The sequence below is a fragment of the Elephas maximus genome, chromosome 3 (assembly GCF_024166365.1).
Source record: "Elephas maximus indicus isolate mEleMax1 chromosome 3, mEleMax1 primary haplotype, whole genome shotgun sequence".
Lineage (NCBI taxonomy): Eukaryota > Metazoa > Chordata > Mammalia > Proboscidea > Elephantidae > Elephas > Elephas maximus.
In genome coordinates this window covers 88,188,736-88,215,532 of record NC_064821.1, presented here as the reverse complement: position 1 = coordinate 88,215,532, position 26,797 = coordinate 88,188,736, and the positions used below count along the sequence as shown (strand labels likewise).

At 37.6% G+C, this 26,797-nt stretch overlaps 2 protein-coding genes across 9 annotated transcripts in view; one reads left to right on the top strand and one right to left on the bottom strand.

Annotated features, from left to right (window-relative positions):
• Nucleotides 1-18,884, top strand: part of IPP (intracisternal A particle-promoted polypeptide) — a 40,553-nt gene extending 21,669 nt beyond the window's left edge. For all 5 annotated transcript variants that reach the window (XM_049879160.1, XM_049879156.1, XM_049879158.1 and 2 more), the window contains 4 exons: nt 7,324-7,461; nt 8,539-8,661; nt 13,464-13,684; nt 16,787-18,884. In XM_049879160.1, the coding sequence (XP_049735117.1) occupies nt 7,324-7,461; nt 8,539-8,661; nt 13,464-13,684; nt 16,787-17,011 (707 nt within the window). In that variant the 3' untranslated portion in view covers nt 17,012-18,884. The remainder of the gene's footprint in view (nt 1-7,323; nt 7,462-8,538; nt 8,662-13,463; nt 13,685-16,786) is intronic.
• A 703-nt stretch (nt 18,885-19,587) lies between these two features.
• On the bottom strand, nt 19,588-26,750 carry TMEM69 (transmembrane protein 69). Of its 4 annotated transcripts, none has more exons than XM_049879165.1 (3): nt 25,222-26,750; nt 23,132-23,239; nt 19,588-21,616 (listed from the first exon to the last, which is right to left on the bottom strand). In XM_049879165.1, the coding sequence occupies exons 2-3, from the start codon at nt 23,171-23,173 to the stop codon at nt 20,903-20,905; spliced, it is 756 nt and encodes a 251-aa protein (XP_049735122.1). In that variant the 5' UTR covers nt 23,174-23,239; nt 25,222-26,750; the 3' UTR covers nt 19,588-20,902. The 4 variants fall into 4 exon arrangements, with proteins under 4 accessions (XP_049735122.1, XP_049735120.1, XP_049735123.1 ...); XM_049879163.1 differs by lacking the exon at nt 25,222-26,750 and adding an exon at nt 24,793-24,882; XM_049879166.1 differs by lacking the exon at nt 25,222-26,750 and adding an exon at nt 24,793-24,864 and having other exon boundaries at nt 23,132-23,235.
• Between the last annotated feature and the right edge of the window lie 47 nt (nt 26,751-26,797).

Below are 26,797 nucleotides of genomic sequence, written 5' to 3'. Positions count from 1 at the left end.
GTGAGATGGAATCTCATTGTAGTTTTGATTTCCATTTCTCTAATGGCTAATGATTGTGAGCATTTCCTCATGTATCTGTTATCTACCTAAGTGTCTTCTTTAATGAAGTGCCTCTTCGTATCCTTTGCCCATTTTTAAATTGGGTTATTTGTGTTTTTGTAGTTGAGTTTTTGCAGTATCGTTTAGATTTTAGATATCAGGCACTAATCGGAAATGTCATAGCTGAAAACTTTCTTCCAGTCTGTGGGTAATCTTTTTACTCTTTTGGTGAGGTCTTTGGATGAGCATAGGTGTTTGATTTTTAGGAGCTCCCAGTTATCTAGTTTCTCTTCTGCATTGTTAGTAATGTTTTATATACTGTTTATGCCATGTATTAGGGCTCCTAGCGTTGTCCCTTTTTTTTTCTTCCATGATCTTTATCATTTTAGATTTTATATTTAGGTCTTTGATCCGTTTTGAGTTAGTTTTTGTACATGGTGTGAGGTATGAATCTTGTTTCATTTTTTTGCAGATGGATATCCAGTTATGCCAGCACCATTTGTTAAAGAGACTGTCTTTTCCCAATTTCATTGACTTTGGGCCTTTGTCAAATATCAGCTGCTCATATGTGGATGGATTTATGTCTGGATTCTCAATTCTGTTCCATTGGTCTATGTATCAGTTGTTGTACCAGTACCAGGCTGTTTTGACTACTGCAGCAGTATAACAGGTCCTAAAATCAGGCAGAGCGAGGCCTCTCACTTTATTCTTCTTCAGTAATGCTTTACTTATCCGGGGTCTCTTTCCCTTTATATGAACTTGGCGATTTGTTTCTCCATCTCATTAAAGAATGTCATTGGAATTTGGATCAGAATTGCATTGTATTTATAGATCGCTTTTGGTGAATACACATTTTTACAATGTTAAGTCTTCCTATCCATGAGCAAGTTGTGTTTTTCTTATGTAGGTCTCTTTTGGTTTCTTATAGTAGTGTCTTATAGTTTTCTTTGTATAGATCTTTTACGTCTCTGGTAAGATTTATTCCTAAGTATTTTATCTTCTTGGGGGCTACTGTAAATGGTGATTTCTTCTTTGATGTTCTTTTTTTGGTGTATGGGAATCCAACCGATTTTTGTATGTTTATCTTGTATCCTGACACTCTGCTGAACTCTTCTATTAGTCAGTGGTTTTCTTGAAGATTCTTTAGGGTTTCCTATGTATAAGATCATGTCATCTGCAAACAGAGATACTTCTGCTTCTTTCTTACCGATCTGGAAGCGCTTCATGTCTTTATCTAGCCTAATTAGTCTGGCTAGGACCTCCAGCACAACGTTGAATAAGAGTGGTGATAAAAGGCATGCTTGTCTGGTTCCTGATCTCAAGGGGAATGCTTTCAGACTCTTTCAGGCTCTCTCCATTTAGAATGATGTTGGCTGTTGGCTTTGTATAAATGCCCTTTAGTATATTGAGGAATTTTCCTTCTATTCCTGTTTTGCTGAGAGTTTTTATTATGAATGGATGTTCGACTTTGTCAAATGCCTTTTCTGTATCACTTGATAAGATCATGTGGTTCTTGTCTTTTGTTTTATTTATATGATGGATTATATTGTTTTTCTAATGTTGTACCATCCCTGCATACCTGGTATGAATCCCACTTGGTCATGGTGAATTATTTTTTTGATATGTTGTTGAATTTTATTGGCTAGAATTTTGTTGAGGATTTTTGCATCTACATTTATGAGGGATATAGGTCTGTAATTTTCTTTTTTTTGTGGTGTCTTTACCTGGTTTTTGTGTCGGGGATATGCTGACTGCATAGAATGAGTTTGGGAGTATTCCGTCCTTTTCTATGTTCTGAAACACCTTTAGTGGTAGTGGTGTTAACTCTTCTCTGAAACTTTGGTAGAAGTCTGCAGTGAAGCCGTCCAGGCCAGGGCCTTTTTTTGTTGGGAGTTTTTAATTACCTTTTCAATCTCTTGTTATGGGTTTATTTAATTGTTCTACCTCTGTTTGTTAGTTTAGGTAGGTAGTGTGTTTCTAGAAAGTCATCCATGTTTTCTACGTTTTCAAATTTGTTAGAGTACAATTTTTCATAGTAATCTGATATGACTCTTTTAGTTTCAGTTGGGTCTGTTGTGATATCGCCCATCTAATTTCTTATTCAGGTTATTTGCTTCCTCTCCTGTTTTTCTTTTGTCAGTTTGTCCAGTGGTTTATCAATTTTGTTAATTTTTTCAAAGAACGGGCTTTTGGTCTTGTTAACTCTATCGATTATTTTTCTGTTTTGTATTTCATTTAATTCTGCTCTATTTTTAATTATTTGCTTTCTTCTGGAGCCTGAGGGTTTCTTTTGTTGGTTTCTTTCTATTTGTTCAAGTTGTAGGGATAATTCTTTGATTTTGACCCTTTCTTCTTTTTGTATCTGTGCATTTATTGATATAAATTGACCTCCGAGCACTGCTTTAGCTGTGTCCCAAAGGTTCTGATAGAAAGTGTTTTCATTCTCATTGGATACTCTGAATTTCTTTGTTCCATCCTTGTGGTCTTCTGTAACCCAGTCGTTTTGAGCAGGGTATTGTTCAGTTTCCAAGTGTTTAATTCTTTTCCCTGCTTTTTCTGTTATTGATTTCCACTTTTATGGCCTTATGGTCAGAGAAGATGCTTTGTAATATTTTGATGTTTTGGATTGTACTAAGGCTTGCTTTATGACCTAATATGTGGTCTATTCTAGAGAATGTTCCACGTGTGTTGGAAAAGAAAGTATACTTGGCTGCTGTTGGGTGGAGTCTGTATATGTCTGTGAGGTCAAGTTGGTTGAGTTGTGGCATTTAGATCTTCCTTGTCTTTACTGAGTTTCTTTCTGGATGTTGTGTCTGTCACTGAAAGTGGTGTGTTGAAGTCTCGTACTATAATTGGGGCGCTCTCTATCTCACTTTTCATTGCTGTTGGAGTTTATGTATCTTGCAGCCCTGTCATTTGGTACATAAATATTTAATATTGTTATATCCTCCTGGTATATTGTCCCTTTCATCATTATATAGTGTCCTTCCTTATTCCTTGTGGTGGATATAACTTTAACATCTATTTTGTCAGAAGCTAGTATTGCCACTCCTGCTCTTTTTTGATCATTTGCTTGATATATTTTTTTCCATCCTTTGATTTTTAGTTTGTGTCTCTTGAGTCTGAGGTGTGTCTCTTGTAGGTAGCATATAGACGGATAGTGTTTTTTTAATCCATTCTGCCACTCTCTGCCTGTTTATTTGTGTATTTAGTCTGTTTATTTTCAGGTTAACTATGACTTTAGTGCTGTCATTTTGATGTCTTTTTTTGCGTGTTGTTGACGGTTTCTTTTTCCTACTTAGTTTTTTGTGCTGAGTTTATCTTTATATATTGTCTTTTCCTCATATTCATTATTGTTGATTTTGTTTCTGCTGAGTCTATTTTTTTCTTGTATTTTGATGAGTAGGATTGTTAGTCTCCCTTGTGGTTACCTTAATATTTACCCCTATTTTTCTAAGTTTAAACCTAACTTTTATTTCTTTATATCACCATGTCTTTGTCTCCATATGAAAGATTTATGACTACATTTCTTAGTCCCTCTTTATTGTTTTAATGTCTTCTTTTACATAATGATATTGCTGTTTCCCTGTTTTGAGTGATTTTTTATCTTGATTTATTTTTGTGATTTCCCTATCTGGGTTGGCATCTTATTGTTCTGTCCAGTGTTCTAGTCTTGGGTTGATATCTGATATTACTGATTTTCTAACCAGAGTATTTAGTATTTCTTGTAGTTTTGGTTTGCTTTTTATGAGTTCCCTAAATTTCTTTTTATCTGGAAATGTCCTAATTTCACCTTTGTATTTGAGTGATAGTTTTGCTGGAAATGTGATTCTTGGCTGACAGCTTTTTTCCTTCAGTGCTTTATGTAAGTCATACCATTGACTTCTTGCCTGCATTGTTTCTGTCGAGCAGTCCGAGCTTATTCTTATTGACTCTCCTTTGTAGGTGACTTTTCGTTTATCCCTAGCTGCTCTCAAAATTCTTTCTTTATCTTTGATTTTGGCGAGTTTGTTTATAACGTATCTTGGTAGCTTTCTTTTATGATCTACCTTATGTGGAGTTCTATGAGCATCTTGGATAGATATCTTCTCATCTTTCATGATATCAGGGAAGTTTTCTGCCAACAAATCTTCACCAATTTTCTCTGTGTTTTCTGTTATCCCTCCCTGTTCTGATACTCCAATCACTTGTAGGTTATTTCTGTTGATAGAGTCCCCCATGATTCTTAGGGTTTCTTCATTTTTTTAACTCTTTTATCTGATTTTTCTTCAAATATGTTGATGCCAACTGCGTTATCTTCAGTCTCACCAATTCTGCCCTCCATTTGCTCAGTTCTGCTCCTCTGACTTTCTATTGAGTCGTCTAATTCTGTAATTTTATTGTTAATCTTCTGAATTTGTGATTGCTCTTTCTGTATGGAGTCTGGCAAGTTATTCAGTTTTTCACTATGTTCTTGAATAACCTTTTTAATTTCTTTGGCTGCTTTATTTATGTGTTCCTTGGCTTGTTCTACATATTGCCTCATCTCCTTCCTGATCTCGTTCCTGATGTGCTGAAGAGTTCTGTATATTAATCTTTTGTATTTTGCCTCCAGCAATTCCAGGAAGGCACCTTCATCCAGAAGATCTCTTGATTCTTTGTTTTGAGAGCTTGTTGAAGTGATCATGGTCTGCTTCTTTATGTGATTTGGTATTGACAGTTGTGTTTGAGCCATCTATAAGTCGCATTAGTTTATGTTTGCTTACTGTATCCTAGCTTCTTGCTTTGGTTTGTTTTGATATGTCCAAATAGGTTGCTTGAGTGAGCTAGCTTGAGTATTTTCACCTTTGAAGCGCTCACGTCCTGTCACCAGATGACTAGAGGTGTTATCAGGTATATGAGCCTAGGAGTCCATTCACTTTTCTTGTATGGATTCAGCTCAGGTGTCCAGGTAGTTGGCCATCAAGTATGTGGTACAGGCTCTGTCCTACAGTCTTAGAGGGGTAGGGGTGTTTGGTGTAGGTACTGGTACCTGGTTGCAGCAGGGGTCACGCTCTGAACAAGGTAGGGGGCTGTCAACCGTCTGCCGAGTGTCTGTAAGGAAAGTGTGTCCCTGTTCCCTATAGCACATAGATGGGTGGGTCCTGCAGATGGACCATGGGCACCCAATGTTTTTGGTTGTAAGGACTGGGAGGTAGCAGTTAGCCTTGGACCCCTTTCGCGAGTGGCTGGGTGATGTGAGTAGAGTCACCAATCTTTAGGACCCTGATGTGATTAGATGAAGACCCTGTTTAATAGGGAAAGCGGTGTCAAATATCAAACACCCACCTCTCCACCGCACAGCTGAAATTGTTGCAGTCTGACAACAAGGGCTTATTATCCTGAAATAGGCCCACACAGGTCTATGCAGGGGCGAACGTTATTCACAATCCACGGACCATTTATGCCTGACAGGAGCCACTTCCATCCTGAGCTGGCAGATTATCTTTTCCCCCAGCTGTGAATTTATTCCTTTCCCAGGGCCGAGAGTGGCTCAGTGCGCTCAGCAGGACCTATCTCATGCCCAGGGAAATCAACAGCCACTGAAGCTGACTTAGGGGCTGTGGGCCTGGTAAAATATACACAAGTACTTGGCTTTTGCCGAAAGCGCCATTCTTCTCTGGTTCCGGAGGTGTGAGTAGTCTGTGTAGCTGTTTCTCCCTGAGGAACCTGTGGCCGAATGCTACCACCAGCCCGCCGCAGTGGTTCCTGGGTATGGTGCCTGAGGGTGCCCAGTGATTCAGGTCTGGCAATTCCTCTCCACTTCTGAACCGTCTGTCTCTCTCCCTGCCACTCAGTCCGTTTTCTAACTTTGCCTTTGATGTTCAGGGCTCCTGGCTTGTCATAAATATAACCTCTTTACTTGTTTTTTTTGGTCGTTGTTGTAAGAGGGATCACTGGAAGCATCTGACTACTCTGCCATCTTTGCCCTGCCTTGGAATTGAGCTTTTAAGCCTAGTACAAAATAGTTGCAGCATTGGTGGTTCATTGGTAGAATTCTCATCTTGCATGTAGAGACCCAGGTTTGATTCCTGGCCAGTGAACCTCATGCACCGCCACCACCTGTCTGTCTGTGAAGGCTTGCATGTGGCTATGATGCTAACTAACCAAGTTTCAGTGGAGCTTCCAGACTATGATGGACTAGGAAGAAAGGTCTAGTGATCTACTTCTGAAAATCAGGCAGTGAAAATCCTGTGGATATAAAGGTCCCATCTGTAACTAAACATGATGATGGCCCAGAACTGTGCAGCGTTTTGTGTTGTGCATGGGGTTGCCATGAGTCGGGGCTGACTCGACGGCAGCTAACAACAATAACAAAAGAGAGAACTAGTTGCATTCCCCCCCACATATGTAATAAATTATCCCAGCATAAAAAACTGTTGTTTTCCCACTGCTGTGTAGTGCCAACTCTGCCATAATCAAGTAATCATCTATCTGTGGATCTATTCCTAGAACTTCTTTTCTGTTCCCGTGGTCTCTTTGTATACCTATCCTAGTTACTATAGCTTTATTATGAGTTTTGATATCTGATAGGGCAGTTCGTCTCTCTTTATTATTCTTCTCTGGGAATGCTTGGCTATTCTAGGCCCTTTGCATTTCCATATAAATTTTAGAATCAATGATCAAATCCATTGAACAGTAGCATTTTGATTGGGATTGCAATGAGTATATAATTAGTTTGGGGATAATTATCATCTTTACAATATTGACTCTTCTAATCCATGAACGTGATATATGTCTTCATTTATTTAGATACTCCTTAATTTAAAAAATTGATCTAAAATGTATATTTTCTATCCATAGTGGTCTTGCACAATCTTTGGTTGGATTTACTCCTAAGTGTAGGATATTTTTAAATTCTATTTTAAGCGTTATCTTTTTTAAAAATTTCATTTTCTGTTTGTTGCTTCATAAGAATTACATTAAAACTCAAATTATACTAGGGCCAGCTACCCAAACTAATACATGAAAAAATATGAAAGTGTTAAAATGCAAATTGCATCCTCAAAAATTGCATGGATTGTTTGGGTGGTAGTGTTAGAAATAAATAATAGGAAAATTGAGGCTTTGCCTTATAAGTGGTCTTTAATAAGTGATAGTACTATGGATTCAAAATATTTGTTCTGCCAAAGCAATTTTAATGGATAGTATAAAAACAGACATAATGGTTAAATTTCTGATAAGTGGGAATGCAGCTGAATATTGTATTATGGTTCTAGTTGATTAGCATTACAGAACCTAACGTGGCTCTTTTCTTCAACTCAGGTGAAAAGGATTCAATGATTTTTGACTGCACTGAGTGCTACGATCCAGTTACTAAACAGTGGACAACTGTAGCGTCAATGAATCATCCCCGCTGTGGCTTGGGAGTGTGTGTGTGTTATGGGGCTATTTATGCTTTGGGTAATTATGCTGTTCAATTTAAAGATATCTAATACTACTTAAATTCTGGTTACTTTAGAGATATTTCTTCCCTCCCATAAGAAACTTGCACCTTTTCAGCTTTATAAATTCTTACTCTCAAAGTTAAATAGTCAAGCATGGTGTTTTTAGAAGATGTGTGATGTTCAGTGAAGATGTCAGTGAAGCACTGTACCTGACTAGTTAAATCTCATGATTTTAATTAAGTATATAACATTTCTACTACTCTGTGTAGTGGCCCAATTATGTCTAATGTAAGAAAGCAGACACCCCAAAATTAAAGATACCTGAAAGGAATGTCTGCACTATAGTATTTTCATCATTGCAGATTTAGTGAACGATCTTGAGCAAATTACTGACTTTCTTTGATTATCTGTATAACAAATGTTATAATTGGGGTTTTTCTTAGGGAATCTTATAAGCTGACTTAGCCTTCAGCCTTCCCTATTTTCTCCTTGTCATTCCTTCTTCAACTCACTGTATAGCACCCAGTGTTTTCCCCATATCAAACCTATTGTGAAAAAGGTATCATTCACCCCAATGTGAATTTAACACATTGTGTTTTGCCACTCCCATGAGTATTTGCATATTGAAGTTATACCTCTTCTGTAGGAAAGAACATTTCTCATTTTAAGAATTGGAGTGTGTTAAGGAAATACTATCTGAGGATGAAGGCCATTTTTAAAGCCCCTAAAATCACACTAAATATGCAGTATACTTTGACTAAGCTTAGAGTTGGCCTTGATTAAGGTAACCATTGTGAATATACAGAAGTTATTTCAAAAGGTAGTTTTGCAAAATACCATATTCCCCATGCAGTATGTTGAAATATTTTTCTTTCTTTTTTTTTTTTTTAAATCTCTAGTGAACACTAGACAGGGAGTAAAAGACCTAGGTTCTACTCATGTCAAATTCTAACATTTCTTGTGATCTTGGACAAATATCTCTGGTTCATGTGATACCCGTAATATGAGGTAGTTGAATCTGATGTTTTATAAGTTCTTTCTCAGAAATAAGGTTCTTTCATTCCAGAAATAAACATTTCCTATTTGGTTACAGGTGGATGGGTTGGAGCTGAGATAGGGAACACCATTGAACGATTCGATCCTGATGAAAATAAATGGGAAGTAGTTGGCAATATGGCTGTGTCACGCTATTACTTTGGGTGCTGTGAAGTGCAAGGTAATTACTTATAAAATATTTTTACTCAAAATATATTTTTCAAAAACAGTTCGAGCTTGAGACTTTCACAAAAGTATAATTTAGGTTAGTATTGAATGATTGACACTAACAGTGCAGAAGTTTTGCCTTTTTGTCTTATATTGTTGACCTTTATTTCTGTATTGCCAAATTATCTATTTTTTCCAAAATAAAGAAAGCTAGAATTAAAAATTCCAGATAGACAAAAATCCCTGTCTAGCAAAGGAACCATTTGAACTGGCATTCATTATTGTCATTTTCTCTCCCATTCAGGCCTTAATATTTCTAAGTAGGGAGAGAGTATCAAAAACAATCTTCACAGACTGTTTCTTATAGGCTTCTTCAATGTTTTTACAAGGTACATTGTGATTCTGTCGACAAAAAATATAATCATATGACAGATTTGAAAAATACTGTATATTAAAGTGGTATACAGACATTATTTTAATTGTCTACTGTACCCTAAGAGTAGGTAATAAAAAAAATAAGTACTATCAAATAGAACTTTATTTTCTGTCCAGGGTTAGAGAACAGATTTATATGTACCTGTGGAGTAAGAAGTTATCTGCCCATAGTTGTATGACAGCTCAGCCTGCTTAGTACCCAGCTCAAGTTCCTTCTGCTTTGTGGGTACCTTCTTTGATTTCCGCTAGCATTTAAATGTTCAAATTACATGGGACAAGCTATATTCTATTGTTTAGTATTATAGTATTCTCTAGCTGTTTTATATGTATTATTTTGAACTTCCAATCTAAAAATCATAGAGCTAGAGTGGGATCTTAGTGATTATCTCTTTCAGTTACTTCATCTATAGCCTGGAAGCTGAAAATCAGGGAAGTTGTGAGTTGTCTTTTCTCATAGCTGGTAACTGAAAAACCTGGAACTAGACCCCAAGTTTACTAACATTTAGTCTAGGTTTCTTTTTAACTTCTCACTTTAGAACATGAGAAACAACCCTAAAAAAAAAACCAAACCCAGTGCCATCGAGTCGATTCTGACTCATAGCGACCCTATAGGACATAGCAGAACTGCCCTATAGAGTTTCCAAGGAGTGCCTGGCGGACTTGAACTGCCGACCCTTTGGTTAGCAGTCGCAGCACTTAGCCACTATGCCACCAGGGTTTCCAGAAACAACCCTAAAAAACCCAAACTAGTCACTCAAAAATTGTAGACTGTTGGAACCATTGTAGGAACTAATTGTAAAAAAAAAAAAAAAAAATTGTAGATTAGTTTCAAATCATAAAAATAAGGAACTCTCTGTGAATTACATTCTATTGTATTCTAGTAATAGATCTGGATAATCTTAATCTAGCCAGGTAGCCATTCTAAGTAAGTTCAATTACTGTTACGTTATGCCCATCTGAGCAACAGGTAGGCTGTCACCAAACAGGGCCATGTCATTCCCACCTTATGTGCATAACTTTTTTTCGGGGGCAAAATCCATTTACTTATGGTTGGAAACAGTAGACTTGGAACCTGAAATCATCACACAGACAATGAGATGGGAAATTCTTGTCTGGGTAAATGGTTTTGTTATACCACCTACAAGTTCTTTGATAATTCAATGTCATATTAAGTTCATACCCCTAATTCTTTGTAACATGCTTAAATGTAAGATGTGATAAGCTAGATAAAAAAAAAAGCTAGATAGAAGTTGATTTTCTCTCTTAAATAACATTACATATGGGTGAAGTCTGCACAACTTGACAAAGGTAAATGAAGACATTAGACACTAAAAAGTACACAAGAAAAACAGACAATTTTGGTAAATGCTAGTGTATAACATATACAATTTTGCAACAATAGTAATAACAGCCAAAAAATATGTGTGTGGTTATATACGTAGATGTATATTCATATATATGCATAGCAAAGCATATGCAAGTATATGCACCTGCATGTATGGGTGTATCTGTAGGCATGTGTATATACATGTTTGTGTGTGCCACATATATATTCATATATATAATAAAGCACATAGGAGCCACAGTTACGGGTACTTCCTAGACATGGCTAAGCAACTTATGGGGTTGGTTTACTGGGTTAAAAGGCTTAGGACCATAGTCTCATGGGACAACTTAGTCATAGTTCCTAAAGATAATGTTCTACACCCTAGTTTGTTGAGTAGCATCTGGGGTCTTAAAAGCTTGTAAGTGGCCCTCTAAGATATCACTATTTGTCTCTGTTTGGAGCAAAGAGAATGAAGGAAACCAAAGACTCAAAGAACAAACTAGTCCACAGGATTAATAGCCCACATGAACCATGGCCTCTTCTAACCTGAGATCAGAAGAACTAGATGGTGATGGTGCCTAGATACCACTACAGACTGTTCTGACCAGGGACACAATAGAAGGTCCTGGATTGAATGGGAGAAAAATGTAGAACAAAATTCAAATTCCTAAAAAAGGCCAAACCTACTGAACTGATAGAGACTAGAGGAACCCCTGAAACTATCACCCTAAGACACCCTTTGAACTTGGCACCGAAGCTACTCCTGGAGGTCACCTTTCAGCCAAATAATAGATTGGCTTATAAACACTATCACCCGTGAAAAATGTGCTCCCTTAAACAATCAACCACATGAGACAAAATGGTGAACACTTACCGAAAAGGAAGATGAGAAGTTAAAGAGGGGAAAAGGGAAGCTAGATCAATGGAAACAGAATTAACAGAATGGAAATAATGAGGATGCTGGAAATAATGAGAATGCTGACACATTGTGAAAGTTGCAACCAATGTCTCAGAACAATTTGTATAAAAATTGTTAAATGGAACAAAAAAAAAAAAGTAATTTTTGGCAGTGCCTTGCTATTCATGAGCTCATTTCTGTATTCCAGTTTAGGTGCATTCTTAAGTTTCCAATGTATTATTATTTATTCTGCATGCATACAACTGGAAAAACTCATTTTCATCCAAAGAATTCACTAACAATTTGCTTTTGAGTCAACTGAACAAAAACTTTGATGTGTATCTACTGTGTCTAGTGATGCAAAGAATATAAAAAAAATGAGTAATGTAAGCATCTGGCCTGAGTAAGTTTGTCTCTCAAGTAAATCTAACTTAAGAGTAGTAGACATGAAGGAGACTACATCAAATTGGAAGAATTAGGGTAAGTTTTCTGGATTAGATATTATGAGCCTTAAAGAAAGGGTAGGCTTTTGACAGATGGAAGTGGCGAGTGGTCTGGGTAGAGGACCACCAAGAGCAAAGAGCTCTAAGCCAGAAAAGGTAGAAAGTAGTCACTAACAATCTGTGTGTAACAGATCCTTGGATGCTGTAGAACGTGTGCAAAACGTGTATAATCAAAACAGATTATGACTTTTTATGTGCATTAGGTAGTGGGTAGGTATGGTTTGCAGACTAAACAATGGCAAGTCTTGCATATGTGTGTATTATTTTTCAAGTGAATTGTATACACACAACTCACAACTTTGGAGCCAGGCAAAACCATGTTTAAATTCAAGCTCTGAGATAATTGGGCAAGCTAATTAAGGCTCTGGGTATCAGTGTTTTTTGCTTTTTCTTTTTTTCCCCTTTCTTACAATGGAAGTAATAAAATAACATCATGAAATATGATTATTAATTTGGATGTTGTTGTGGTTGTTAGGTGCCATGGAGTCGGTTCTCATAGTGACCCTGTGTACAACAGAATGAAACACTGCCCAGTCCTGTGCCACCCTCAAAATTGTTGCTGTGTTTGAGCCTATTGTTGCAGCCCCTGTGTCAGTCCATCTTGTTTAAGGTCTACCTCTTTTTCACTGACCCTCTACTTTACCAAGCATGATGTCCTTCTCCAGGGACCGGTCCCTCCTGATAACATGTCCAAAGTACATGAGATGAAGTCTCACCATCCTTGCTTCTAAGGAGCATTCTGGCTGTACTTTTTCCAAGACAGACTTGTTCATTCTGGCAGTCTATTGTATATTCAGTATTCTTTGCCAGTACCACAATTCAAAGGTATTAATTATTCTTGGGTCTTCTTTATTCAGTGTCCAGCTTTTGCATGCCTACGAGGTGAGTGAAAATACTATGGCTTGGGTCAGGCGCACCTTAGTCCTCAAAGTGACGTTTTTGCTTTTTAACACTTTAGAAATATCTTTTGCAGCAGATTTGCCCAATGCAATATCTCATTTGATTTCCTCATTGCTGCTTGCATGGGCATTGATTGTGGATCCAAGAAAAATGAAATCTTTGACAGCTTCAGTTTTTTCTCCCTTTGTCATGATGTTGCTTATTGGTCCAGTTGTGAGGATTTGTTTTGTTTATGTTGAGGTGTAATCCATACTAAAGGCTGTAATCTCTAATCTTCATCAGTAAGTACTACAAGTCCTCTTCGCTTTCAGCAAGCAAAGTTGTGTCATCTTATCCCATTAATTGTGATAAACCCAACCCACTGCCGTCGAGTCAATTCCGACTCATAGTGACCCTATAGGACAGAGTAGAACTGCCCCAGTAGAGTTTTCAAGGAGTGCTTGGCAGATTCGAACTGCCGACCTTTCGGTTAGCAATGGTAGCACTTAACCACTACGCCACCAAGGTTTCCTTAATTGTGATAAAGCACATTAAATCATTCACCACTTAGCAATCAACAAAAAGTAGTTACTATTCTAGGTGCTGGGTTTTTTTATTCTTATTATTCTATTGTGATTTAGAAATTCAATTAAAAAATATTTACATCCCACATTAAATATATATAGTATCAGCATAGCCAACTTAGATCACAAGTATTACTTTTTATTATTTATATTTTCTATAACATCTGAACAAAAATATTCCATTTCCAGGTTTAATTTATGTAATCGGGGGCATCAGCAATGAAGGAATAGAGCTTCGTTCTTTTGAAGTTTATGATCCACTTTCTAAGCGCTGGACTCCACTTCCTCCAATGGGAACCAGGAGAGCATATCTTGGGGTGGCTGCACTCAATGACTGCATCTATTCTATTGGAGGATGGAATGAGACACAAGATGCTCTTCACACTGTAGAAAAATATTCCTTTGAAGAGGTAGGTTGGTTAATTTCAAATGTTTAGTATCCTATGATTGTTTTAATGTTTGTTGGATAGGTAGTGATGTGCTGTCTTTCATTCATAATACTGATAATTGGTGTTTCTTTTTCTTTTCAAAGAACCAGTTTTTAATGTCATTGATTTATTTTGCTTGTCCATTTTCTACTTCATTGATTTCTGTTCTTATTTCTTCCATCCTTCTATTTGTTTTGTATTTAATTTGCTCTTCTTTCTCTAGATTCTTAAAGTGGAAGCTTAGATGATTGATTTTAGACCTTCTGTGATATAAGCAAGCACTGCTTTACCTGCATCTGACACATTTTGACTTGTGTTTTAATTAGCATTTATTTCAAAATGTTTTCTAATTTCTTCTTTGACCAATGGGTTATTAAAAGTATTTTATGTGATTTTTAGATATTTGGGGATTCTCCAGGTATCTTTTTGTAATCAATTTCTAATTTAATTCCATTGTGATCAGAGACTATACTTTGTGATTCCTGTTTTAGTATATATTTCATGTATACCTGAAAAAAATTTGTATTCTCTTGTTGTTGAGTGTGGTGTTCTATAAATGTCAATTAGGTCAAGTTGGTTCTTAGTGTCGTTCAAGTCTCCCTTAGCCTTACCGACTTTCTGTCCAAATGTTGTGTCAGTTACTGAGAAAGGAGTGTTGAAGTCTGTATCTGTAATTATGGATTTGTCTGTTTCTTCATTCAGTTCTGTCATGTTTTGCTTCACATATTTTAAAGTTGTGTTATTGGGTGCATACACAGTGGGATTATTATGCCTTCTTGATGAATTGATTCTTCTGTTATCATAAAATGCTCCTCAATTCAGCTTGAATTTCTTCCTTCATTACCAGCAGTTCTTGATCATATTCTGCCTCCTGAAATGGTTTAATATCAATTCTTTTTGATACAGTGACTGTGTATTCCTTGCATCTTCTTTTGATGCTTCCTGTGTCATTCAACTTTTTGCCCATGGAGTCCTTCAGTATTGCAACTTGAGGTCTGAATTTTCTCTTTAGTTCTTTTACTTTGAGAAATGCTGATTGTGTTCTCCCTTTTGGTTTTTTAACTCCAGGTCTTTGCACATTTTATCCATACTGCTCTGTCTTCTCAAGTGAAATCTGTTCAGCTCCTTTACTTTATCATTTCTACTGTTTGCTTTAGCCAGTCTGTGCTTAAGAGCAAGTTTCAGAGTCTCTTCTGACATCCATCTTGGTATTTTCTTGTCTAGTTTTTCTATATGGCTATGAAATGAACAGGTTTTAGTTCCAAAGTAAATTATTAATGATGAGTTACCTTGATTTTTCATTCATAAATCTGAAAGTGATATTGTTATTTACTATCTATCTAAAGACCTAAACTGATGGCAGTGGTGGTTCAGTGATAGAATTCTTGCCTTCCATGTGGGAGAGACCTGACTTTGATTCCCGGCCAGTGCACCACAACCGTGGCCACTACTCATCTGTCAGTAGAGGCGTGCGTGTTGCTATGATGTTGAACAGGTTTCAGCAGCTTCCAAACTAAGACGGGCTAGGAAGAAAGGCCTAGTGACCTACTTCCAAAAATCAGCCAATGAAAACCCTCTGGATCACAGCACTGCAATCCCATTGTACGTGGGGTTTCCATGATTCGGTGCCAACTCCACAGCAGCTAACAACAATGCCTATATCATAGACCCAAACCCTAAAGATAATAAAAAACATGTTTCTGGTCTTAACAGAGTTTATTTGAAGGTGAATCGGTATAAAAAGCAAACTGTATTTGTAAAACACTGATAGAAATGAAAGATAAACAATATGGGATGAGCCCCATGGTCCCTTTATTCTTGTAAACAGGCATTTTGTGGGAGAGCAAAGGTTCTCCCTAAGGATAAACATAACCCAAAACATCCTAATTTATCTTACCCAAATATGGATCTTTTTGTGGCTATATCTATCTTTTAATAAATAAGTATTTTTTCAGCTATGCCAACTTTGTGATATGTTCTGTAATTTCAGATGATCAAACAGCCTTGAAATTTAACCTGGTCTTTCAAAGGATTTTTCTAAATTTTAGGATTTAAGTTCAGATCAACAAATACACTTTGACTGTCTATAATGTGTTGACCCTGTACTAGGAACTGGAATATGAAGCTCATTAGGTCCCTGCCTTCAAAAAGTTCATTTTCTAGCACTGATGAACAATCAGTTTACTTTCTTATGACCTTAAAAACTCCACTCATATACTTTATTTCCAGATTAATAATTTACTGTTTTTTAACCTGGCCACTTGTTCTCTCCCCTCTTGATTACTTCCCAGGACCTTTAGTAGCTTCCTGTTTTCTGGGTATAGATGTTTCCCCTGGAGTAGGACATTACTGGTCATTTTGGCTACAGTAACTTACTGAAATTTCTTCAGCGAACAATGTAGAGAAGAAGTTAACACACTTTTTATGTTAAGGGCTAGATAATATTTTAGGCCTCACAGTCTACATATAGTCTCTTCTTTAGGCATATTATTTTTCCAGCCTTTTAAAATGGAAAAATCATTCTGAGTCTGCAGGCTATATAAAAACAGGCCATAGTTTCTAACCCTGGTCTATAGAACCATTTCTGAAAATATGTTCTGCAGATGACTAATTCTACCCTATAGTCCTTGAAAAAAGGATCCCATGGTCAAATAAACTCGGCAAGTATTATATGCTTTATTATTCTCTTTGAGATGGATAAGCCATATTACCATATTAAAAGCTTTAAAAAGCTCTTCGTTATATAAGCTTTCTCCTTGGAGCTTTGGTGTTTTTTTGTTTATGTGTTTGCGTGTATTCCACAGAACTAGTTTCTTAGAATTCTGGTCTATATATGATTTGTAGGTCATCTCTTGATCATAATTTATGATTTTAATCATAGATTTGTTTTTCAATTCTTTGCCTTTGAATTCACCATTTTTCCACATGAAAGTTCATTTAAAAATGTTCTAAATACTTCCCTAACTGGATTGTGAATTTGAATTTAAACATGCAAATAAGCCAGAATATCTGATTTCTCAGCAGATGTCTCTATTCTAATCATTTTATGATTCTAATATACATATTTTTTTCTCTTTTAACCAGGAAAAGTGGGTTGAAGTTGCCTCAATGAAAGTGCCTAGAGCGGGCATGTGTGTTGTGGCAGTCAATGGGCTTCTGTATGTTTCTGGAGGTCGATCTTCCAGCCATGATTTCCTGGCCCCAGGAACCTTGGACTCAGTTGAAGTTTATAACCCTCATTCAGATACATGGACAGAAATTGGTAATATGATCACCAGTCGTTGTGAAGGGGGTGTTGCTGTACTGTGAAATATAAAGCATACAAGCACACCAGAAACATTTTGAAAATACAGGACCTGACCTTTTGCAAATCAAATGTATATTTGGTGATAGGACCCTCTGATTTAATTGGGTTTTCCATGTATTTGGTTGAGAAATGACTGAGAGGGATTTTTATAAGAATTTGAGAAGGTATTTGGAATTTACCCAAAATTAATAAAGAGCTCACACCAATTTGCTAAGCTTACCAACAGTAAAAATGCTGTTTATGCTCTAGAATTGTTCGGTGAAGGGTAGAGTTCTATTTTTTTAAAATATTTTTTTTTAAAGGTTTTTGGCTAGTAGTCCCTTTAGCTGCTTCTCTAGTGCAATTCAAACTGCAACATGACCTTTATGCGATACAGGAATAATGTCAATGTGACAGTTTGAAGATCTCTGTACATTCATTATTCAATGCAGAGCACAATTTTCCACGGCCATAGTTTAACCCACAGAGAAAAACCAATGAAACAACTCCTACTTCTACTTGATGCCAGGAGTTTTCACTAGCCTCAAATTTTTTATTGGCAGCAGATATACTAGGAATAGCCTGCAAGAAATATCTAGCTAGCTATATAGGTAGATAAACATTTGCCTATTGATAACAACATAAGGAAATCTTTTGCTTGCTCATGTTTTTGTCTTTATGCTGAGAATGCAAGTGGGGAATTAATAGGAAATTCTTACTGACAGTCCTTTATTGCAATAGGATAATCTAATAGGTGATAGGTCCTGGCAGGAGGTATCATGCACCTAGGAAGTTTCTTCCTTGTTTTCTAGATAGTTGCCAAAAAGATCTCATGTTTGGCTTTGGAAAGAGGAAATTTTATTAGTTTAAGAAGCCTTCTGCAGGTTATCTGCAGTTTGGCAAGCCTAGTACAAGATTACTACAAAGCTACTGTCTAGAGTGTGTTGGAAAAGACTATTTGTAGGTACCTGTGGAACTTTTTACAGACACTGATTAGTAAGTTTAAAGGCTTCTGATCTAAAACTACTTCTAAAACTTCTCATTTCCCCTGAGAAGCCTTCTAAAGAATTTCCTATTCCATTCTGAAAGATTCATCATGTACACTATCATTACTTTTATTTTTACTAGCCACATATATTAAAAGCCTTGCATGTATTTAGGTTTAACTAGCTGACTCAAGGATTTGATATGCATATCCCTGATTTCCCTATTTCTTTACTAAGGCCTCTCAGTATATTGTTACAGACATCAACAGCTTATTTAGATAGAAGATCTTTGGTAAGCATTAAATACTCAGGTAGCACTCATATCCAAAATATTTGGATTGGCCTACAAGGACACTTTCTTTAATAATCACATATGTGTATTAGGAAAAGCTTACATAGTGCAGACAGACAGTTGTGTCCCCTTCACTGGGGTATCCTGAAAGTTTCAAGGGTCACAGACACCTGCTTGAGAATCTGTGAAACGTCAAAGGAATGAAGTATCAAGATAATTTGTGGATTATTTAAGCTCTAACTTACGTGCCTTTAATATTTTTAGTTATAGGGAATCTGCACTCTGGACAAAATGCTCCTACGGTTTCTCATTATTGCCTAGAACCTACTTAAAGTGGCACTGTGAAGGGAGGCATTTTACACTGCTATATAAAAATATAATGTCAAGATTATAGAGGTGATTCAGGATAAAAAGCAAACTGTAGTTGTAAAACACTGATAGAAATGAAAGATAATATAGGATGAGCCCCATGGTCCCTTTATTCTTGTCAAGGAGAAAAAGATTTAAAAGGTCCAGAAGATCCCTGAAAATAGGTAATTGTAAATATGCTTATTATTTCCTAGATAACGACAGATTGTTTAAAAAGAATGTACTAAATAAAGTATCTAGATTTTTTTCTTTTCTGTGTATTATTTAATTAGTAGCGTTCCTGGATTACCAAACTGTAGTAAAATTGCCCATGTTTTCAAGTTTGTTTTGTTCTAACTTTGGGATTTGTACATCTAATTTTACCTTTAGTTCCATTTTTTATCAACTCTTAACGTGATCTTCCTCCAAAATGTCTGACAGTTCAAAATATAATATCCTGTCAATTTCAGTTAAAATCAAATGTACTTAAAAACCAATTTTCTTAAGAAGCATATGTAACTAGTGCACTCTTGGAATACCAAACTGTTGTAAAATTGCCTAGGTTTAAAATTTGTTTTGTTCAAACTTTTGGGATTTGCACATTCAATTTTACCTTTAATTCCTTTTTCTCAGGAATTATTAATCTTCCTCCCAAATATCTGACAATTCAAAATGCAATATCCCCTCAATTTTAGTTAAAATCAAATCTACTTAAAAATCAGTTTTCTTAAGCATATACTGTAATTCAGCTGTAATATAGCATTTTTAGTGTAATTGGGCAATTAGCTTAAAAATATGACTTGCCCCTATTTTGAATGTCATTTGAGATCAAGGAAGTTTGGTAAGCTTATATTCATATACTTTACAAAAAAATTGAGTTACCTCACCAAAACCAGTAGAATCTGAGGAAGGTCTTCTAAAGGGTATGAGCTTCCTTTCTCCTTCCTTATCAGGCTGTAGAATATTCTTTACGTTTAAAAAAAAAAAAAAAAAAAAGACTTCTGTAGTGGTTTCAGCCATGGGCTCTAACTGGTAAGCTTCTCAGTGATCGGAACTAGGTCTAGTTCTATGGTTTGTAACAAAGTGTATGGTCCCTGATAAATCTCTTCACAACAAGGATCACTAGAGTGGATACCATATGTATATAATTTATGTATGAAATTTGACTTAGCTGATACTTGAATATTTACATTATACAAAGATAACACATACCAGGTTATACCCTTCCATATTTCTTTTCTTACACCATTTAAATGTTTTCCATTTTGTGAGACTAGGAATTTCAAAAGACTAGGTTTTCAAGTTAGAACCCAAAATGTCTCTTACAGTTTTTAGAAAGCTTCTTTTTAGTTAACAGATATAGAACTAGATAAGCCTGCTCTCCAGATCAAGTTGACTCCGCTTGACTTTTACCCCTAATTTTTATGTGCTAGTGGTTTTATTGGAAACCCTGGTAGCATAGTGGTTAAGAGCTACAGCTGCTAACCAAAAGATCGGCAGTTCGAATCCACCAGGTGCTCCTTGGAAACAATAGGGGGCAGTTCTGCTCTGTCCTACAGGGTCACTATGAGCCAGAAATCGATTGGACGGCACTGGGTTTGTTTTTTTTTTTAGTGGCTTTATTATTTTAAATGTTTTTGATCAGCTTGTGTTACATGTTTGGTGATAACAAAGGGGATAAGCTGCATCTATACTATGCCAAATATCCTGATTAAAAACTAAAAAACGTGTCCAGTATTTTCTTGAACTTGGCTTTCCCTTATGACACTGCTCCTGTTGGCTTTAGAGTCACAAATCCTTTCAGCTCATGTCATGTCACCAGGTAAAATGAGCCTGGATATGCAATTCCCAGAGGCAACTTCATGAAACATCACACTGAAACCACCTGTTATCTTCAGATGGTCTTGGATTCAACAGGTTTTCCTCTTGAATTGGGAAATTGTACTTTTTTTTTTTTTAAATAATAAACTCTAGCAAGAGGGCCTTTTTTAATTTTACTATTTTCAAGACAATTAAAACATTGAAATAGATATATCTAAGTGGATGACTATGTAACTCATAAAGACGGAATGAGGACTATAACCTAATGTGACACGAATAGGAGTTGTGAGGGGTTTTTAAGCTCTTGTCCAAGGTACTATGAAATAAGTATTTCCAGATATGAAAAACAATCTGTGAAGAATTACCGTTGGTGGAAGAAAAGAGAAGCAGAAAAAGGTAACGTCAAAATGCAGCCATACAAAGCTTACGGCCAACACACTAATGGTATCTCCAGAGTGGTTTTATATTTATACTACTTGACCAGGTTTCTTGGGTCCTTTCTCTGGATAAGTATCCTTAAGAAGCAAAGTGATTACAAATGAAAAAAAGGCCACTAAAGTGACTACTATCCTCAGGGCTTTGAACCAACTGGGATAATGAGGCAAGAGAAAAAGTTCAACATGTAATGTTATCCCTAAACCTATTATTACTGTGACTATAGCTTCACTGAGTCTTTCAGAAATAAGGAAGGCAAACCATGAAAACACAACAGGAACTATACTATTAGCTAAATTAAGGAAGTCTGGTTGTGCTGGACTATTTTCTGGCAGAGCAAAACCCCATCTGACCCCTCCCAAGAAAGATAGGAAACTGGCTCCATAAGCCATCTGAGTAAAAGCTAATATAGGGATATAAGTCTTTGTCATCACCATGACCAGTGGTGGAGCAACAAAGGGGACCAGTCCTGCCAAAGTTATGTATAGAGCTGACTTTGGACTATCAGACAGGTAAGTGATGGTGCTTCGTGACCTTGCTGGAAGATCTGGTTGCTTCTGCTTTTCCTTAAAACAGCGTGGGGAAGTATGATAACACTGTGTTTTGCTCATACACACTGGAAATGATGACAAGAGCCAAGGCCTTGGAAACAAAGGAGGAAAGTTCTGCTGGAATGATGTTGTAAGAAAAAGTTTATCTATTCTCCTGCTGGCTCCTAGTCCCACTGTGAAAGGGTACTTCAGCATCTATAAAGAAAATAGAACCAGATGACAGAAACAGATTTAAAAAAAAAAGCACCAGATTTCTTGGTTAACCCAAATTTGAAACAATATAAAAACAAACCACATGCTTTCCATTAGCACATCAAACTTTACAGAAAGGTTCAACTGCCGATAAGACTATTAACCAGGTATACAACATGCAAAAGAAACTACTGAATAGAATCCAGTGAATGCTCTATCACTAATCTTATTCCATAAGAGAAATATCTGAAAAAGGACAGGGAAAAGACTAGGCCTTTAGCACCTGGATTTCTAAACTGCCTCTTCTACTTATAAATTGTAAAAGCAGCAATATTACTGTGGGAATGCTATTTTATGTAGCATTCCAATTTGGCATTATAAACACCAAAAACTTTTCATAGCTCTATGCCTTTGTACATGTCTCTGTCTAGAATTCTAACTTCTACTACTTTTTATCTGGGGAACTTGTCTCATCATTCAGAATTCAGCTTGAAGCTTTCCTTAACTCCACAGTCTGATTTAATAGTAAGTACCCTACACACACTTTCATCATAATTCTCACAGTGAATTAGAATTTCATGTCTCTGTCTCCGTAGACGAGAGCCAGGACCATGTTTACTTGGCCTTTTAAAAAACATCCCCAGTGCCTTTGATGGTACATGCCAAAGTAATCATCTTTCCTGCTGATTCTGTACTTTAGGGAGCAGATGTCAGACTTCAACTAGTAAACAGAAGAACAGTAGCTAAAAAAGTGTTGGATGAAAGAAAAAATGAAACTGTTATTTAAGAATCTTGATCCCTCAAACATATTAGGAATGATCATATCTTGGGGCCTTTTTTCCTTGTCTAGAATGTTCTTCCCTCAGCTACCTACATGGCCCACTCCCTCACTTCTGTCTTACTTATAAGTGCAATCCTATGCTTATTCTTTTTGTGTGTGTGTGTGGTAAAAATATGTATAACAGAACATTTGCCAATTCAACATTTTTTACATGTATGGTTCAATGATACTGATTACATTCATCATGTTGTGCAACTATCAACACTGTCCATTACCAAATTATTCCATCACCATTAACTGAAACTCAGTGCCCCCTAAGCAATGACTCCACCATTCCCTTCCCTCCCACCTCTGGTAACCACTGATAAACTTTGGTCTCTATACATTTGCCTCTTCTAGATATTTCATGTAAGTGGGATCATACAATATTTGTCCTTTTGTGACTGATGCAGCATGTTTTCAACATTTATCCATGTGGTAGCATGTATAAGAACTTCATTTCTCTTTAGGCTGAGTACCTATGCCTATTATTGACACTCCCTATTCCCCTTCCCTGCTTCATAGTTCTCCACAGCACTTACCACTTGACATACTAAATATTTTACTTATTATCCATGCCTCCCCTTACTTGAATACATGAGGACAAGGATTTTTTTTTGTCTTCTTTTTCAGTGCTACTGCCCTAGCCACAGCCATGCCTAGCAAAGAGTGCTCAAATAGTTGCTAAATAAACCAACCTTTGAAGATGCTTGAGAAAATTTCTGGATAAAGTGAAGCATTCTGGGCTCTATTCGAAGTCTTGTTCAGGAAGATGCCAGGCAGTTCTGATTAACATGTTCTTCTGGCTAAGTAGAAGGGCTGAATTAGAACCATTTTGCTGTGTACAGAAGATGTCATTTAATTTTCCGCATTTTACACATTATTTTTAAAAAGTAGAAACTTGTGAGAATTTCTTCCATATAACAGTTTCCTTTGAAAAGAGTCAATATGTTTTCAAAGAATCAGTAACTCATTAAGGAAATAGGTCCTTTTCTGCCCTTTGTTGTCTGGTGTAACAGAGTAATATAGAGACAGATCTGGATTTTACAAACAGCTCCACACCACTTCCAGCTATGTGACTTCGGACAAATTGCCTCCTTAGGTGCCCATTTTCTCATCTTTAAAGATGAAGGTAACAGCTTCTCTGCTCTTTTTCCCCCTCAGTTACCTTCAAACAGCTCAAAATGATGATGGCAGGCAATCAATACAATTTAGCTGTAAACTAAGCACTATAATTGTGTTTTATATGCATTAATTCATTTAATGTTCACAATAACTTCAAGTTGGTACTGAGAGACAGACGAAGTTAGAATGCAGATTTTAAGAATCAAGCAAATACTGGAATCCTGAATCCACCACTTACTAGGTGGATGACTTTGAGCAAGTTATTAACTTTGCTTTGGTTCAGTTCACTCACCTTTGAAATAAAGAAAATAATCCTCATAGGGTCCTTAAATGAGTCAACACATATAAACAGCTGAGAACTGTCCCTAACACAAAGTAAGAGCTCAAGAAATACTAGCTATATTCCCATCTTACACCAGATGGAATGGTTTAGAATCATGTCTAACTGCCCCATAGAGTTTCCAAGGAGCGCCTGGCAGATTCCAACTGCCGACCCTTTGGTTAGCAGCCGTCTAACCAGTCATGTCTAACGTTAGCAGCCAGTAAGTGGCTGAGTGAGACTATGAATCCAGATCTGACGTGAGTCACATTCCTAACCAGGAGAATGAGGAGTCTAAAAAAAACAAAACACAGTTACTGCTTAATTAAATAATTTTGCTGAACTAATTTCTTGATCACAGATTCTAGGCCTGGGTCAAGAAATCATGTAAACCAGTCAATGTCTTCATTTACAGAAAGAAGCAGTAAGTTTTCTCTGGCCTCTGAATAAAGCTTACAGGACACTGACACTCATCTCCTGACTCCCAGACTCAAATACCTAAAGGGCCCACACCCTCACCTTTGTTCAAAGTCGCTGTCTTGGTGTGGGTTTTCCGGACTAACCTATTTAAAATCTCAACCCTCTCCCCACCTTCAGAACTCTCTATTCACTTTAACACCTACTTGTGGCTATTAAAGCTAAAAAGTGATTGCCTAAAATCCTCAGTATGGGGATTAAGGACAGAGACCCAAGAGTTAATCCACTCAATTTAAGTGAAAACGCTCAGTATTTCCACTGTTCGGGCGGAAAAAACTGCAAACTGCAACCCTCAAAACCGACATCCGAGGAAAGAGAACGGAGTTCGGACTCAAGGGGCCCCGACAAAACTTCCCAATGGGGCCCGTGGCTCCTATCTTCTGCCAAGCCACAATGTCCTTCTTCATTTCTTCCACTTGTTGTGGCCCCGGTACTTACTTGCCAGGAGATGGAAACCCTTAGCGCGAAAGCAGCCACCGATCCTTGATGGTGCACTTCCGGCGAGTGAGGTTAAACAGCACCCACTTCCTGAGATATGGAAAATGAGTCCGGATGGGAACTTGACTTGCGCTAATTAGTTCCCACTTTGGGGTAACCGCCTTGGCGGAGGGGCTTTTTTTTTTTTTTTTTCCCCTAATTGTGCTTTAGGTAAAAGTCTACTGCACAAATTAATTTCTCATTCAAAAATTTATAAATTGTTTTGTGACATTGGTTGCAATCCCTATGACAGCATTCTCTCCCTCTCCGCCCCTGGTTTCCCATGCCCATTCCTCCAGTTTTCCTGTCCCTTCCTGCCTTCTTTTGTTTTGGGTGGGAGCCGCTCATTTGGTCTCTGTATTTGATTGAACTAAGACGCATATTCCTCACCTGTGTTATTGTTTTACCTTAGGCTGGAAGATGGACTTCGGAAGTGGCTTCAGTTCTGAGTTACCAAGGTGTAGAGGGCCAATGTGGTGTGGAGGGAGCCCTCCAGTCTCTGTGACACCAATAAGCTGGTCTTTTTTTGCGAATTTGAATTTTGTTCTGCATTTTTCTCTTGCTCTATCCAGGATTGTCTATAGTGATCCCTGTCAGAGTGGTTGGTGGTAGTAGTCAGGCATCATCTAGTTCTTTGGGGGATCATTCTTCTAAAATCTTAGTTCTAAATGGAAGATGGCTGTGGAGGCTTGCAGGATACTTGAATGGTTCTTGCCTCTCTATTCCAATGTTCCAAGCCGGTGGAATGTGCCCCGCAGAATTAGCGAAGGTAGAGTGCAGCTGCTGAAGCAATCTCAAGAGTGATGGTGGTGGAGGAAGGTAGGAGTCTTGGAGTCCAGACCAAGTGTGACTCAGTCAAAGTGCTTGCCATCCCTAAAACTCAATTTTTTACTTTGCAAAATAACAGGGTTTCTAGGTTCCGCGGAGCTTGTCTCACTCCGCATTAAACCCATTGCTGTCCAGTCGATTCGGACTTATAGCGACCCTATAGGATAGAGTAGAACTGCCCATAGGGTTTTCAAGGAGCGGCTGGTAGATTCAAACTGCTGACTTTTTGGTTAGCAGCTTGAGCTCTTAACCACTGCACCACCGGGGCTCCCACTCCATGTTAGGGTCCTTAATTACTAATATTATTTAAGGAAAAAAAAAAAAACTTGTTTCTACTTCCACGCTCTTTGCTGGGACCTAGAAACTTCATTAAGAAATAAAGAGAACAGGTGACCGGATTTTCACTGCTCTTTGAAACCAAAAAACCAAGCCCGTTGCCCACGAGTTGATTCCGACTTATAGCGACCCTATAGGACAGAATACAACTGCCCCAAGAGTTTCCAAGGTGAGCCTGGTGGATTTGAACTGCTGACCTTTTTGGTTAGCAGCCGCGCCACTTAACCACTATACCACCAGGGTTTCCTCTCCATGAAGGGTGTGGTGAAAACAGGCTTGGGCTCAGTGGTGATGCGGTAAGTTAAATTATTCCTCTTGCCACCCTTGGCTTTAATATTTATTTACTTGTCGCCTATGTGACTTTGGCCAAATCCCTTCCCTTCTCTGGGCCTCTGTTTCAGTCTATGAAAGGAAACCGCACGAGGCAATTCCTGAATTTAAGTTGATGACAAGCACTAGGAGATCTCAGGGGCTCACGCTGGCCAGTTTCTCCGTTCCTCCGGATTCTATGTAGTCCAGCTTCCTGGATGCCTGCCATCACTTGGCTTAAGTTTGCTGTGCAAGATGGGATCACAGGGAATTCTTCCTTAAGTCACCGCTTCTAGTAGCGCCAGGCTTTCACTTTAATTTCCTTCTCAGCTTGTCATGGTAGCGCCGCCCCTTCCCTTCAAGCTACAAACCCAATGAGACTTTGCGTAGGAGAAGCAGCTTTCACGCTCCGGCATTGGCGCAGGCTCTGGCGAGAAATCCCTTCTGCGCTGGGTCGGGCGGGCGTGACGCCTACCATTCCCCCGAACTACCA